Source organism: Lagenorhynchus albirostris, chromosome 1 (assembly GCF_949774975.1).
Source record: "Lagenorhynchus albirostris chromosome 1, mLagAlb1.1, whole genome shotgun sequence".
Classification (NCBI taxonomy): Eukaryota; Metazoa; Chordata; class Mammalia; order Artiodactyla; family Delphinidae; genus Lagenorhynchus; species Lagenorhynchus albirostris.
This window is the reverse complement of record NC_083095.1, coordinates 87,881,191-87,894,570: the sequence shown is the minus strand read 5'-3', so window position 1 is coordinate 87,894,570 and position 13,380 is coordinate 87,881,191. Positions and strand designations below refer to the sequence as shown.

General features: G+C 40.4%; 1 protein-coding gene across 2 annotated transcripts; it reads right to left on the bottom strand.

Moving 5' to 3' along the window:
• Nucleotides 1–5,505: 5,505 nt before the first annotated feature.
• Nucleotides 5,506–12,967, bottom strand: LOC132531271 (E3 ubiquitin-protein ligase RNF4-like). Of its 2 annotated transcripts, none has more exons than XM_060168959.1 (2): nucleotides 12,809–12,967; nucleotides 5,506–6,790 (listed from the first exon to the last, which is right to left on the bottom strand). In XM_060168959.1, exon 2 carries the CDS (start codon nucleotides 6,531–6,533, stop codon nucleotides 5,964–5,966), a length of 570 nt encoding a protein of 189 aa, XP_060024942.1. In that variant the 5' UTR covers nucleotides 6,534–6,790; nucleotides 12,809–12,967; the 3' UTR covers nucleotides 5,506–5,963. The 2 variants fall into 2 exon arrangements, with proteins under 2 accessions (XP_060024942.1, XP_060024945.1); XM_060168962.1 differs by lacking the exon at nucleotides 12,809–12,967 and adding an exon at nucleotides 12,435–12,721.
• Nucleotides 12,968–13,380: the final 413 nt, after the last annotated feature.

The following is a 13,380-nucleotide window of genomic DNA, read 5'->3' as shown; positions in this document are numbered from 1 at the left end:
ATGAAATGCTGATGATCACCTAGAAACGATGTCCCCAAGTAAAAAAAATTTTTTTTGTTGCATCTTGAATGTCTTGTTGTTGGCTAAAATGTTTAACAATGTCTAGTAAAGATGATTGTATGAAAACCTGAAGTCTGCACATTCTTGAGTCTTTGGCCCTGGGGCAAGAGCAGTGGGCTAGAAGAGAGAAGCCTTGGGCTTCCCTGGTGGCGCAGTGGTTAAGAATCTGCCTGCCAATGCAGGGGACACGGGTTCGAGCCCTGGTCTGGGAAGATCCCACATGCCACGGAGCAACTGAGCCTGCGCCCTAGAGCCTGTGCTCTGCAACAAGAGAAGCCAAGACAATGAGAAGCCCACGTACCGCAACGAAGAGTAGCCCCCACTTGCCTCAACTAGAGAAAGCCCATGAGCAGCAACAAAGACCCAATACAGCCCAGAATAAAAACAAACTAATAAATAAATTTATTAAAAAAGAAAAAAAAGAAGAGAGAAGCTGTGTCTCCCACCAGAACAATGAGTAACTTTGGTTGATGTTTAACTCCTCTGGGCATCAGTTCTTCCACCATAAAATATGAGTTCCTAAGACTCCCCTTCCACCTCCAAAGTTTGTGATTCCACATCCTATGTAGCAAGAGTCCCAAATCTCACAAAAAGGCACTTCGAGCTTTTATTTCACTATTTAAAAACGAAGTTTTGTACAGCGGGACAGTGATGTTTAAGAAACTACATACCAGGTTTTACCATATAATTGGTACCAGGAGATGGGAAACAAAAACAAAGTCATAAACCAAAGTTACTTTTCTTTTCCAAGCCTCAATTTTATCGTATATAAAATAGAGATGATAGGGAATTGCCTGGCGGTCCAGTGGTTAGGACTCCATGCTTCCACTGAAGAGGGTATGTGTTCAATCCCTGGTCGGGGAACTAAGATCCCACAAGCCACATGGTGTGGCCCAAAAATAAAAAAATTAAAATAAAAATAGAGATAATAATACTTACCTCATAGGATTGTGGTGAGGATTAAATGAGATGATGTATGTAAAGTGCTTAACAGTACCTGGCACATAGTGAGCACCCAATAAATGGTCATAGCTATTATTATTGTTATTGCACTAACATTCGTATAGAAAATAGTTTACAAAACTAATGCCCCTTCAAATTAACTTTGTCTTGAAATATAACAAGAAATGTAAGTAGGTATTAATCTTCAAGGACTCCGTGGAGCTGAATATAAATTAAAAGTTCAATTTTCCATCTTCTAGACTCCAAGGAAGCTACTGAGAAGTCAGTTATTTACTCTTTTATGCCTCGGCAGCACCTGGCAGATATTTCTGTCATAGCTTTTATTTCACTGCATTATTTCTTTTATTATAACTATTTTCACATCTCTTCCCCACTAGCTGTGAGCTTCTTGGAGACTGTCTTATTCATCTTTTTAACTATATACGTCTATCACACTATCAGAATTTAATAAATACTAGGCAAATGAGCAGATGAATGAAAGAATTAATGAGTGGTCCATGCCCAGCAATGCACTGCACCTTCTCTTTTCTGGCTGGAGAATACAGCAGCTGCTACTTCTGTGACTTGACCTCGTTCAGAGGAAAGGAAGAGAGAAATTTGTTCTCTAAAGGCTCTCATCTCAGCAGGGAAGCCAAGTGCTGTCGGTAACTGCTACCTCTATCTTGTGACACCATGCTGGCCGCCCCTCTGCCCTCCCTTTAGAGGGTCAGTGATGCTGGCAGAGTCATACCTGGGGCCACATGCCTTCTCCATGCCACTCCACAGGAGAAAGGACTATGCCCTGTAGGATCTTTTTGCCTGCTGAAAGCTAAGGGGGCAGGGAAGGGCCCATGTCCAATGCTGCCCTGATTAATGTTCCCCACACAAGAGGGTTATCATGTTAGAGCTGTCTGTACATAGTCCCTGGATAGTGAAACAAAAAACATTTTCTCAAAGTTGGAAATCCATCTGCATAATACCATGAAACTGAACTATGAAATTGGAGATGGAAAAAGAAAACGTTTTACTTTCAAAATACTATGTACTAACAAATGTCTAAAACTGTGATAAATAAGGAAACCAGTAGGAGAGAACCATTGGGAGTGCCTGTGCATTTGTGCAAGTGCCGCTGCTGTTCCCTGCTCTTGTTGCAGGGAAACTACTGTTTTAGAGACAAGACACTGAGCCAATGATATCATTGAAACCTACTTCCCTGGGATAGTCATCTCAGTATGCAGATTTTAATATGAAATCAGTGGGATCTAATTGATATAGCTAAGGAAAGGATCTAAAAGTTTATCCATCTTAACAATTTTAGGTTCTCAGAGAGTAACTTGTTTCTTCTGGCAGGTGTGCTTAACATTTGCTGCAGGGATGAATTCAGTGTGGATCAGACAATAGAAAGACCAATCCTTGCTGAAAGATGCCTCTGACTTCTCCACTCTGTCTCTCTTAACCCTTTTCTTGAACAGCTTGATTTTAATCAGTGATTGATGAAATCCTCACATATTATAGCTCAAGAAGTTTGGCTTTAGTTCCCTGCCGTAACCTCAGGGAACATCAGGAAACAGCTAATTTAAATTGCCAGATTATCTCACTGTGAGGCTAACTTGTTCTAAGGCTAGATCAGTCATAAAGTGGATAAATTTGATTGTCCAACCTCTTCTAATCCATTTCTACTCTGGTCAAATGAGCTTCCACTTTTCCAGAAAGGTACCTGAAAGCTAAATCCAAACCACCACAGCTGTTCTCTCAATTCCTATCATTGCTACCTCAGACCAACAGCCGTCTCCCAAGAGCTGCCATAGCTCAAAAGACTTGCACAGCCCTGGTGGCTGTGCTAAAATGAAACTGCTAACATCAAGGGCAAGAGAGTACCAGTGCATTACCACATTCCTCAGACCAAGGGTACTTTCATCCTTTTTCTTATACATTTCAGAAAATTCACTTCTATTTTGGGAGGAAAATCAACACCAGGACCTTTCCTTCCTGATCCTACCTCCATGTTTTCTCCCCAGTTTTCAAGCAGTATCTTCAACCCTCACTGATATCATGCTGAATCCTTAAGAATCCTTCTCTGGAGGCTCTTTTTCAGAGCCTTTAATGGTTCCTTAGCAACTGTAGAATAAAATCTAAACTCCATAACACAGCACACAATGCTCTACTCAGGATGTGGCCTTAATATTCTTTTCTAGCTTTAGTTCTTACTTCTTCCCACAGCCATGTACAATAGTCAGCCAACCTATTCACACTAATGTGCCTGTGGCAGCTCCCTTCCTTCAACTTTTGTTCTAACATCCTGTTGGGTTCCTGCTGTTGCCTAGATGTATGTGTGAAGTGCCTTGTACTGTGCCTGGAAAATAGCTATTGTTTAATAAATAGCAGGTGTCATTATTAATACCTTCTTGCTTCAATTCTTAAGAAAAATAAGTCATACTCCCACTAAAATAAACCCTTGACCCTTGCCTAATGCTTATATTCCAAATTTCCCTATCAAACTTTCCTCCCAGATGATCTGGGCTAGACAATGAAGTAATAAAAGTCAGTGTCCCCAAACATATCTATGATGATAGTAATCAAAAAAGTGGTTGCCTGTGGGGGATGGGGATTGACTAGATGGGAACTTTCTGGAATGATGGAATTGTTTTATGTGTGTGTGTGTGTGTGTGTGTGTGTGTGTGTGTATGTATGTGTATATATATATATATATATATATATATATTTTTTTTTTTTTTTGCTGACAAAGCAAAAGACTTTACTGAGAAGGTGGAGAGCAACAGGGTAAGGGAACTCAGGAGAACTGCTCTGGAATTGTTCTATATTTTGATTGGGGTGCTGGTCCTGTGAATGTACATAATTGCCCCAGCTCATCTAATTATACACTTTAAGATCAGTGAATTTTTCTGTCTGTAAAATTTATCTCAATTTTTCAGAAAAGTCAGAATCCCCTCTATTTTTTCCCTAAAGCAGAGATCAAAAACTCAAATGTCTACATGAGTTTGGTAGATAAGGTAAAAATGTAGTGGACTGGGTAGAACACAATAGGGAGGGTCAAGGGCTGCTGGCAAGCTGGAGAGAGTATGCTCTTTTTCCTGATCACATGGGCAATATATGCAAAAGCAGAATCTGTATATTTAATAGGCACCTCTCAGGTGTTTCGATCATTAGCCAAGTTTGTGATACACTATGCTATGTGACAGAGCAATTAACAGTCTCCAAAGTGGAACACACAAGATGTCCTATTGAAATGCAGGAAGTTCTACATCTAATATTTAGAACTTTTTTCTTTTAAAAAAATTTTCATGTTGTTTTTCTTCCTCGTTTTATTTTATTTTATTTTAATAAATTTATTTATTTATTTTTGGCTGCATTGAGCCTTAGTTGCTGCATGTGGGCTTTCTCTAGTTGCGGCGAGCGGGGGCTACTCTTCATTGCGGTGCACGGGCTTCTCATTGCGGTGGCTTCTCTTGTTGTGGAGCATGGGCTCTAGGCACATGGGCTTCAGTAGTTGTGGCACGTGGGCTCTAGAGCACAGGCTCAGTAGTTGTGGCACACGGGCTTAGTTGCTCCACAGCATGTGGGATCTTCCCAGACCAGGGCTCGAACCCATGTCCCCTGCATTGGCAGGCGGATTCTTAACCACTGCGCTACCAGGGAAATCCCCTCATTTCATTTTAGAAAATACAAGGAAACCCACGGAAGGAAGTATACCCATTTATCTTGCATATCCTGTGCTAAGACAAGCAACTGAAGTTTGGAGTATGAGCTATTGCAGAGAATGCAGTGTGTAGAACAGACATTATGCTGGGATGGGCATTGCTCCATTGGCAAAACTGAGCCTCCATGGAGGAAAGCAACACTGCTACAACCATTGAAAGTAAGGAACAAGCTTTACTGCACATTTCATCATGAGGGAAAAGGAGAGAGCACAGTAGAAATCATGTCCTCTCTAATTCTAAAGTACAGATGGAATTGTGAGTCCTTTGTGATTTTCTTCAAAAGAAAAAAGTGTGTGTGTGTGTGTGTGTGTGTGTTGGGGGTCTGTGGGAAGCAGTGATGAGGTCTTCTCAAGCCTGTGACCCAGTCAGGCTGCAGGAGCAGCTAGGATGGTGATGCAGTGATGTATTTGTTCAAAGAGAAGCAGACCAACTTGTTGATTAGCTGACCAGTATGGTGGAAGGCAGGCACACCTGTAAGCCTAGGATGAAGGGAGCCTCTCTCTGGTGTGGCAGGTCAGAGAGCACAGAACCACAGCTCTAGATTCCAGTGTGTCTAGGTGACTCCTCAGGCTGGTTTCAAAGGCCACCAGGAGTCCCAGCAGGACATGGTACCTGATTGTATACCTACCTCCACCTTGCTGGTTGGAGAGATGGTCAGAAAGGACTGACTTCCTTTTATTCCAGTGGAGTCAGGATATTCAGAAAAACCAGGAAGATATCACCCTGCCTGCTCCATTAATTAAAATAAAGTTCCCATTACTCTAAGTAAGACTCAGTATAATAGTTGCATAAACAAGAATGAAGTTTATTCATCTCTCAAGTAAAAGCCCAAACTTGTAGGTGGCTCTGGTTTGCAAACTTGTCGGTCTCTCAGGTTCCTTCCATCTTGTTCCATCATCTCTAGGATGTTGCCCTTATTTACATGACCCAAAATGCTCACATGTGGCCAATTAAAAATTGATTGTTATGAGAAAGAAAGGAAAATTTGCTTTGAGGACAACCACCAGTCTCTGGCACACTATGACAACCAAGTCCAGTCCTGCAGCATGAAACAAAACAAATCAAAAGGTAGTCTCATTGTGTGTGGGAAATGAAAAAAAAATTTATATACTCCAGAGAACAATTTTTAAAATCAGGCGTTTTTAACTCAGTGCACTGAATGCCAACAACCCACCACTTCTGCACAAGGACATGGAAGAATCTAGCTAGCTTGTCTGTCTGTCCTGAGCAACACAGCACACATCATATATAGATGCAGTGGTACAGATGGCAGCTGATTTTTTTCAAACAAACTGGGCAATTTCTAGTATATTTAAGGGAAGTGCAGAGGCACTGACTACAGAAGATGTGGCCACATTGTGTAGAGTAGATATGTCGTTTACTCAGTTCAATCTCTAAGTACCCATCCCTACAAATTCGACACCAGATATAACCAGGTAGTGTGCAACTTAAAGTTTCTTCTTCCAGGGCATTATGGTAGGCACTGTTGGTCACAGATACATCTCTGTCCCTCATCAACCCCTCCTTATCACTGCTCACCACACAGCTGCCAGTTTGGCCTTGGAGTGACCTTGTATTTCCCCTTGGCCTCCTCCTTTCTTCAGTAATCACAACAGAGTCATGGTGAGTTAGGTCAATCACTGCAGGTTCTAGAGAGTCACAAGTGAGGTCAATTATTTCATCACTTTCCCCAAGTTCTATCAGTTCCACTTCCAAGATCACCTCAGGAGTTGTGCCTCCTTCCCCAGATGTACCGAATTCTCGTGCTTGTCTGGAATTCACCCTAGTACCATAGCACATTCTTGTGTTCATTGTGCTTTTTGGATCCAGTATTCAGAGAAATAAGTGACCTGTGCCAAAGTTTACAGTGAATGCTAAAGTCCTCAATGTCCCACAGCTCTTGGCCAGTCAGTCTCTGACTTACATAAGAATTTATGGTCCACATTTTCTGGTATATTTGAACTCTGGTTCCATTCCTGTCTCCATATCCACAACTGCTGTGTTCCCATAGTGGGGTGGGGTGAATCTTCTGGGAGCCACTTATGAGAAAGCTCAATCTGAATTTTTAACTGAAAAAAATGAGACAAAGATTAAGCATTAGTAGTACTTAAAATAAGATTGACAGCAGTATAAAGTATATAGATAGAGAAAAATGTGTACTCAAAAGTTTTTGATAACTCTGCATTCTCCAGAATAGGTCACAAAACAAGGCCACAAAACAAGTCTCAGTAAATTTAAGAAAACTGAAATTCATATCAAGCATCTTTTCCAGTCACAATGCTAGGAGACTAGAAATCAACTACAAGGAAAAAAAAAGACCACACAAACACATGGAGGCTAAACAGTATGCTACTAAACAACCACTGGATCACTGAAGGAATCAAAGAAGAAATTAAAAATATACCTGGAGACAAATGAAAACAAAAACATGATCCAAAAATCTGTGGGACGCAGTAGAAGCAGTTCTAAGAGGGAAGTTTATAGCGATACAAGCCTAACTCAGGAAACAGGAAAAATCTCAAATAAACAACCTAACCTTACACCTATAGAAACTAGAAAAAGAAGAACAAAACTCAAAATTAGTGAAAGGAAAGAAATCATAAAGATCAGAGTGGAAATAAATGAAATAGGGACTTAAAAAATAGAAAAAAATCAATAAAACTAAGAGCTGGTTCTTTGAAAAGATAAACAAAATTGATCAAACTCTAGCCAGACTCATCAAGAAAAAAAGAGAGAGGCCCCAAATAAATGAGAACAGAAATGAAAAAGGAGAAGTTACAACTGACACCACAGAAATACCAAGTATCATAAGAGATTACTGGGAACAATTATATGCCAATAAAGTGGACAACCTAGAAGAAATGGAAAAAATCCTAGAAATGTACAATCTCCCAAGACTGAACCAGGAAGAAACAGACCACTTTACCAGTAATGAAATTGAATCAGTAACCAAAAAACTCCCAACCAAAAACAAGCCCATGACCAGATGGTTTCACAGGTGAATTCTACCATTAAGAGAAGAGTTAACACCTATCCTCCTATCCTTCTCAAACTATTCCAAGAAAAATGCAGAGGAAGGAATGCTTCTGAACTCATTTTACAAGACCAGCATCACTCTGATGCCAAAACCAAACAAATATCAGAAAAAAGAAAATTATAGGCCAACATCCCTGATGAACATAGATGCAAAAATCCTCAACAAAATATTAGCAAATCAAATTCAACAAACCTTAAAAGGATCATACATCATTATCAAGTGAGATTTATCCCAGAGATGCAAGGATGGTTTGATATCCACAAATCAATCAATGTGATACATCACATTAACAAATTGAATAATAAAAATCATATGATCATCTCAATAGATGCAAAAAAATAAGGTTTTGACAAAATTCAACATTTACTTATGATTAAAATCTTTCAGTGAGAGAGTGGCATGGACTAATATATACTACCAAATGTAAAATAGATAGCCAGTGGGAAGCAGCCACATAGCATAAGGAGATCAGCTCGGTGCTTTGTGACCACCTAGAGGGGTGGGATAGGGAGGGTGGGAGGGAGACACAAGAGGGAGGAGATATGAGTATATATGTATATGTATAGCTGATTTACTTCGTTATAAAGCAGAAACTAACACACCATTGTAAAGCAATTATACTCCAATAAAGATGTTTAAAAAACAAAAAACTGTCACTGAAGTGGGTATAGAAGGAACATACCTCAACATAATAAAGGCCACATATGACAAGCCCACAACTAACATTATACTCAGTGGTGAAAAGCTGAAAGCATTTCCTCTGAGATCAGGAACAAGACAAGGATGCCTACTCTCACCACTTTTATTCAACATAGTATTGGAAGTCCTAACCATTGCAATCAGACAAGAAAAAGAAATAAAAGGAATCCAAGTTGGAAAGGAAGAAGTAAAACTGTCATTGTTTGCAGATGACTTTATACTATATGTAGAAATTCCGAAAGACACCACCAAAAAACTACTAGAACTCACCAATGAATCTGGTAATTCTAAAATTTGTATGGAAACATAATAGACCCTGAATAGGCAAAATAATCTTGAGAAAGAAGAACAAAGCTGAAGGTATCACATGCCCTGGTTTCAAACTATACTACAAAGCTACAGTCATCAAAACAGTATGGTACTGGCACAAAAACAGACATATAGATCAATGGAACAGAACAGAGTGGCCAGAAATGAACACACACTTATATGGGCAATTAACCTAGGACAAACAAGGCAAGAATATACAATGGAGAAAAGATAGCCTCTTCAGTAAATGATGTTGTGAAAACTGGATAGCTACATGCAAAAAAACAACTGGATTACTTTCTCACACTATACACAAAAATAAATTCAAAATGAATTAAAGATTTAACTGTAAGACCTGAAACAATAAAACTTCTAGAAGAAAACAAAGGCAGTAAGCTCTCTGACATCAGTCTTAGTAATATGTCTTTGGATATGTCTCTTCAGGCAAGGGAAATGAAAGCAAAAATAACCAAATGGGACTGCATCTAAGTTTTTGCACAGCAAAGGAAACTATTAACAAAATGAAAAGGCCACCTACGGAATAGGAGAAGGTATTTGTAAATGATATATCCAATAAGGGGTTAATATCCACAACATACAAAGAACTCATATAACTCAACATCAAAAAAACAAACAACCTGATTAAAAAATGGGCCGAGGGTCTAAACAGACATTTTTCCAAGGAAGACATACAGATGGTTACAGACATATGAAAAGATGGTCAACATCACTAATCATCAGTGAAATGCAAATCAAAACCACAATGAGATATCACCTCACACCCATCAGAATGGATATTATCAAAAAGACAGCAAATAGGGCTTCCCTGGTGGTGCAGTGGTTGAGAGTCTACCTGCCGATGCAGGGGACACGGGTTTGTGCCCTGGTCCGGGAAGATCCCACATTCCGTGGAGCAGCTGGGCCCGTGAGCCATGGCCACTGAGCCTGCACATCCAGAGCCTGTGCTCTGCAATGGGAGAGGCCACAGCAGTGAGAGGCCCATGTACCTCAAAAAAAAAAAAAAAAAAGACAGCAAATAACAAGTGTTGGCAAGGATGTGGAGAAAAGGGAACACTTGTGAACTGTTGGTGGGAATGTAAACTGGTACAGCCACTATGGAAAGCAGTATGGAGATTACTCAAAAAATTAAAAATAGAACTATCGTGTGATCCAGCATTTCCACTCCTGAGTATTTATCCAAAGAAAACAAAAACACTAATTAGAAAAGATATATGCACCCCTGTGTTCATTACAGCATTATTTACAATAGCCAAGATATGGAAGCAACCTAAATGCCCATCAATAGATGAATGGATAAAGAAGTTCTGGTATGTATGTGTATATATATTGGGTTGGCCAAAAAGTTCATTTGGGTTTTCCCATAAAATATTACAGATTTTATATATATATATATATATATATATATATATATATATAAAATGCAATATTACTCAGCCATAAAAAAGAATGAAATCTTGCGTTTTTGACAACATGGATGGACCTAGAGGGTATTGTGCTAAGTGAAATAAATCAGAGAAAGACAAATACTGTCTGATTTCACTTATATGTGGAATCTAAAAATCAGAACAAATGAACAAACATAAAAAAACAGAAACAGAGTTATAATTACAGAGAACAAACAGGTTGTTGCCAGAGGGGCAGTGGTGGGGGAGGAAAGAAATAGATGAGGGAGATTAAGAGGTACAAATGTCCAGTTGCAAAATAAATAAGCCATGGGTATAAAATGTACAGTGTGTAGAATATAGTCAATAACTATGTAATATCTTTGTATGGTGACACTATAATGTGACTATTTTGAAATGTATAGAAATATCATATTGTGTGACAGGAACTAATGTAGTGTTGTAGGTTAACTATACTTCAAAAACAAACTCATAGAAAAAGAGACCATATTTGTGGTTACCAGAGGCAGGGGTTTGTGGGAGGGGAATTCAATGAAGGCAGTCAAAAGGTACAAATTTACAGTTATAAGATAAATAAGTATAGGGATGTAATGTACAACATGATAAATATAAGTAACAGCAGGATGTTATATATAAAAATTGTTAAGAGAGTAAATCCTAAGAGTTCTCATAACGAGGAAAAATTTTTTTCTATTTCTTTAATTTTGTATCCATATGAATTGACGGATGTTCAGTAAACTTATTGTGATTATTGTTTCGTGATGTAACACCTTAAACTTATACAGTGCTGTATGTCAATTATATCTCAATAAAACTGGAAGAAAAAATAAGTGTTGGCGAGGATGTAGAAAAATTGGGACTCTCATATACTGCTGTTGGGAAGGTAAAATGGTGTGGCACTTCTGGAAAACAGTCTGGCAGTTCCGCAAAAGGTAAACATAACTATATGGTAAACATATAGTTACTATATGACCCAGCAATTCCACTCCTAGGTATATACCCAAGAGAATTGAAAACTTCTGTTCACACTGAAAAGTTGTACATGAATGTCAATAATAGTATTATTTTTATTTTATTTTTTATTTTAAAAAAATTTATTTTATTTATTATTTTTGGCTGTGTTGGGTCTTCATTGCTGCATGCGGGCTTTCTCTAGTTGAGGTGAGCAGGAGCTACTCTTTGTCGTGGTGTGCGGGCTTCTCATTGCAGTGGCTTCTCTTGTTGCGAAGCACAGGCTCTGGGCGCCAGGCTTCACTAGTTGTGGCTCACGGGCTTCAGTAGTTGTGGCGCACAGCCTCAGTTGCTCCATGGCATGTGGGATCTTCCCGGACCAGGGCTCGAAGCCATGTCCCGTGCATTGGCAGGCAGATTCTTAACCACTGCACCACCAGGGAAGCCCAGTAATAGTAGTATTTTTAATAGCCAAAAAGTGGAAACAACCCAAATGCTCATTAACTGATGAATGAATAAATAAAATGTGGTATAGTCCTACAATGGAATATTATTCAGCAATAAAAAAGAAATGAAGTGCCAGTACTTGCTATAATGGATGATCTTTTAAAACATCATATCAAATGACAGAAGCCAGTCACAGAAGACCACATACTGTATGATCCCACTTATATGATAAATCAAGAATAGGCAAATCCATAGGGACAGAAAGATTAGTGGTTCCTTAGGGCTGGGGGTGGTTGGGGAGAAATGGGGAGTGATGTCTAATCGGTACAGTGTTTTTTCGGGGGGTGATGAAAATGTTCTAATATTGAGAAAATGGTTGCAGAACTCCATGAATATACTGTAACCCACTGAAGTACATTATAAATAGGAAGATTTTATGGTTTGTGATTTATACCTCAATAAAGCTTTAACGAAAACAAATACCTTAAGATGCCATAGAAATATTACACAAAACAGTGTGAGATATCTAAATTTAGACAAGCCCTGGAACCTGGGAGCCCCAGAAGGAAATGGGGAGAGCCCAGAGGATGCTTTGACGAATACAAATACCTTAATAAAGCTTTAGCAAAAACAAATACCTTAAGATGCCATAGAAATATTTCACAAAACCGTGTGAGATATCTAAATTTAGACACAAGCCCTCGAACCGGGGAGCCCCAGAAGAAAATGGAGGGAGCCCAGAGGAGGGTGCAGTGCTCAATGCTCCACCCGATGGCGCCGACCTACTTACTGAGTCAGTTCTTATCTTAGACCCCACAAACACCTGTCTCTCATCGGATCACTTACCTTCGTGACCAGCCTGCCCCTCCTCCGGTCTGCATTCAGGGAAAGACAACCTTCGGGGTGATACCGGGCAGCCCTGCAAAACAGTGCCCACCACCCTCGACTCCACCCAGGCAGCCAGCAGCTCATCAATGACCTAGTGTTTTGTCCGGTTGCGCCCTGTGAGCTATCCAGTGAGAATAGAGCAGGAAGCCTGCGCTCCAGCGGCCTGCCACTTTCCGGCCCCTCCGCTGCTTGTCGGTCCGCTCCGGACCGAGCCTGAACCAGCCGAACCTGGCGCCTAACTACACTGGGCAGGGAAAGAGCACCAAGGAACCAGAGGCCAGGGAAGAAAAGGAGAAGTCGAGGAAGGGGGCGGCGCGGGAGCGGGTACTCACGGTGAACGCGCCCAGGCTGGCGGCAGCGCCCAGTGAAGAACAGAACCAAGGTCACGGAGCAGCAGTCGCGGGCGCTTATTCCCACCCACCCGATGGCAGCAATCACTGGGGTTTTCTCTCCTTTCAACCCGCTATTTTAGTTTCTCAACTAACCAATCAAAATCCGAGCCCGTGGTAGCTCGTCACAAGTCTTTGGGCAGAAAGAGCTGTTCCAGGTTAGAAAAGGGGACTTTCCCGTCCCTAGTCTCTCTCCCTCTCCCTCTCCCTCTCCCCCTCCCCCCTCCCCCTCGTCTCATGTTTTCCGAGAAAGGGGAAGGACCGGGTTGGTTGGTTGTTTTTTTGTTTTTTCTCTAGTCATTAGATCAGCAACTCTCACGCTGAGAAAAGTGGTTCTCAATGGAGGCGGTACGTCTCTCTAGGAGAAGTTTTGGAAATTAACTGGGCTTCTTTTGCTTGTTCCAATGATGGGGTCCCTACGGTATTTAAGGGCTGAGGGCCAGGGACCCCAGCGTATACACACACTCTGTTTCTCTCTCTCTTCCTCTCTCTCTTTGAAAAACCTGCTTACACCA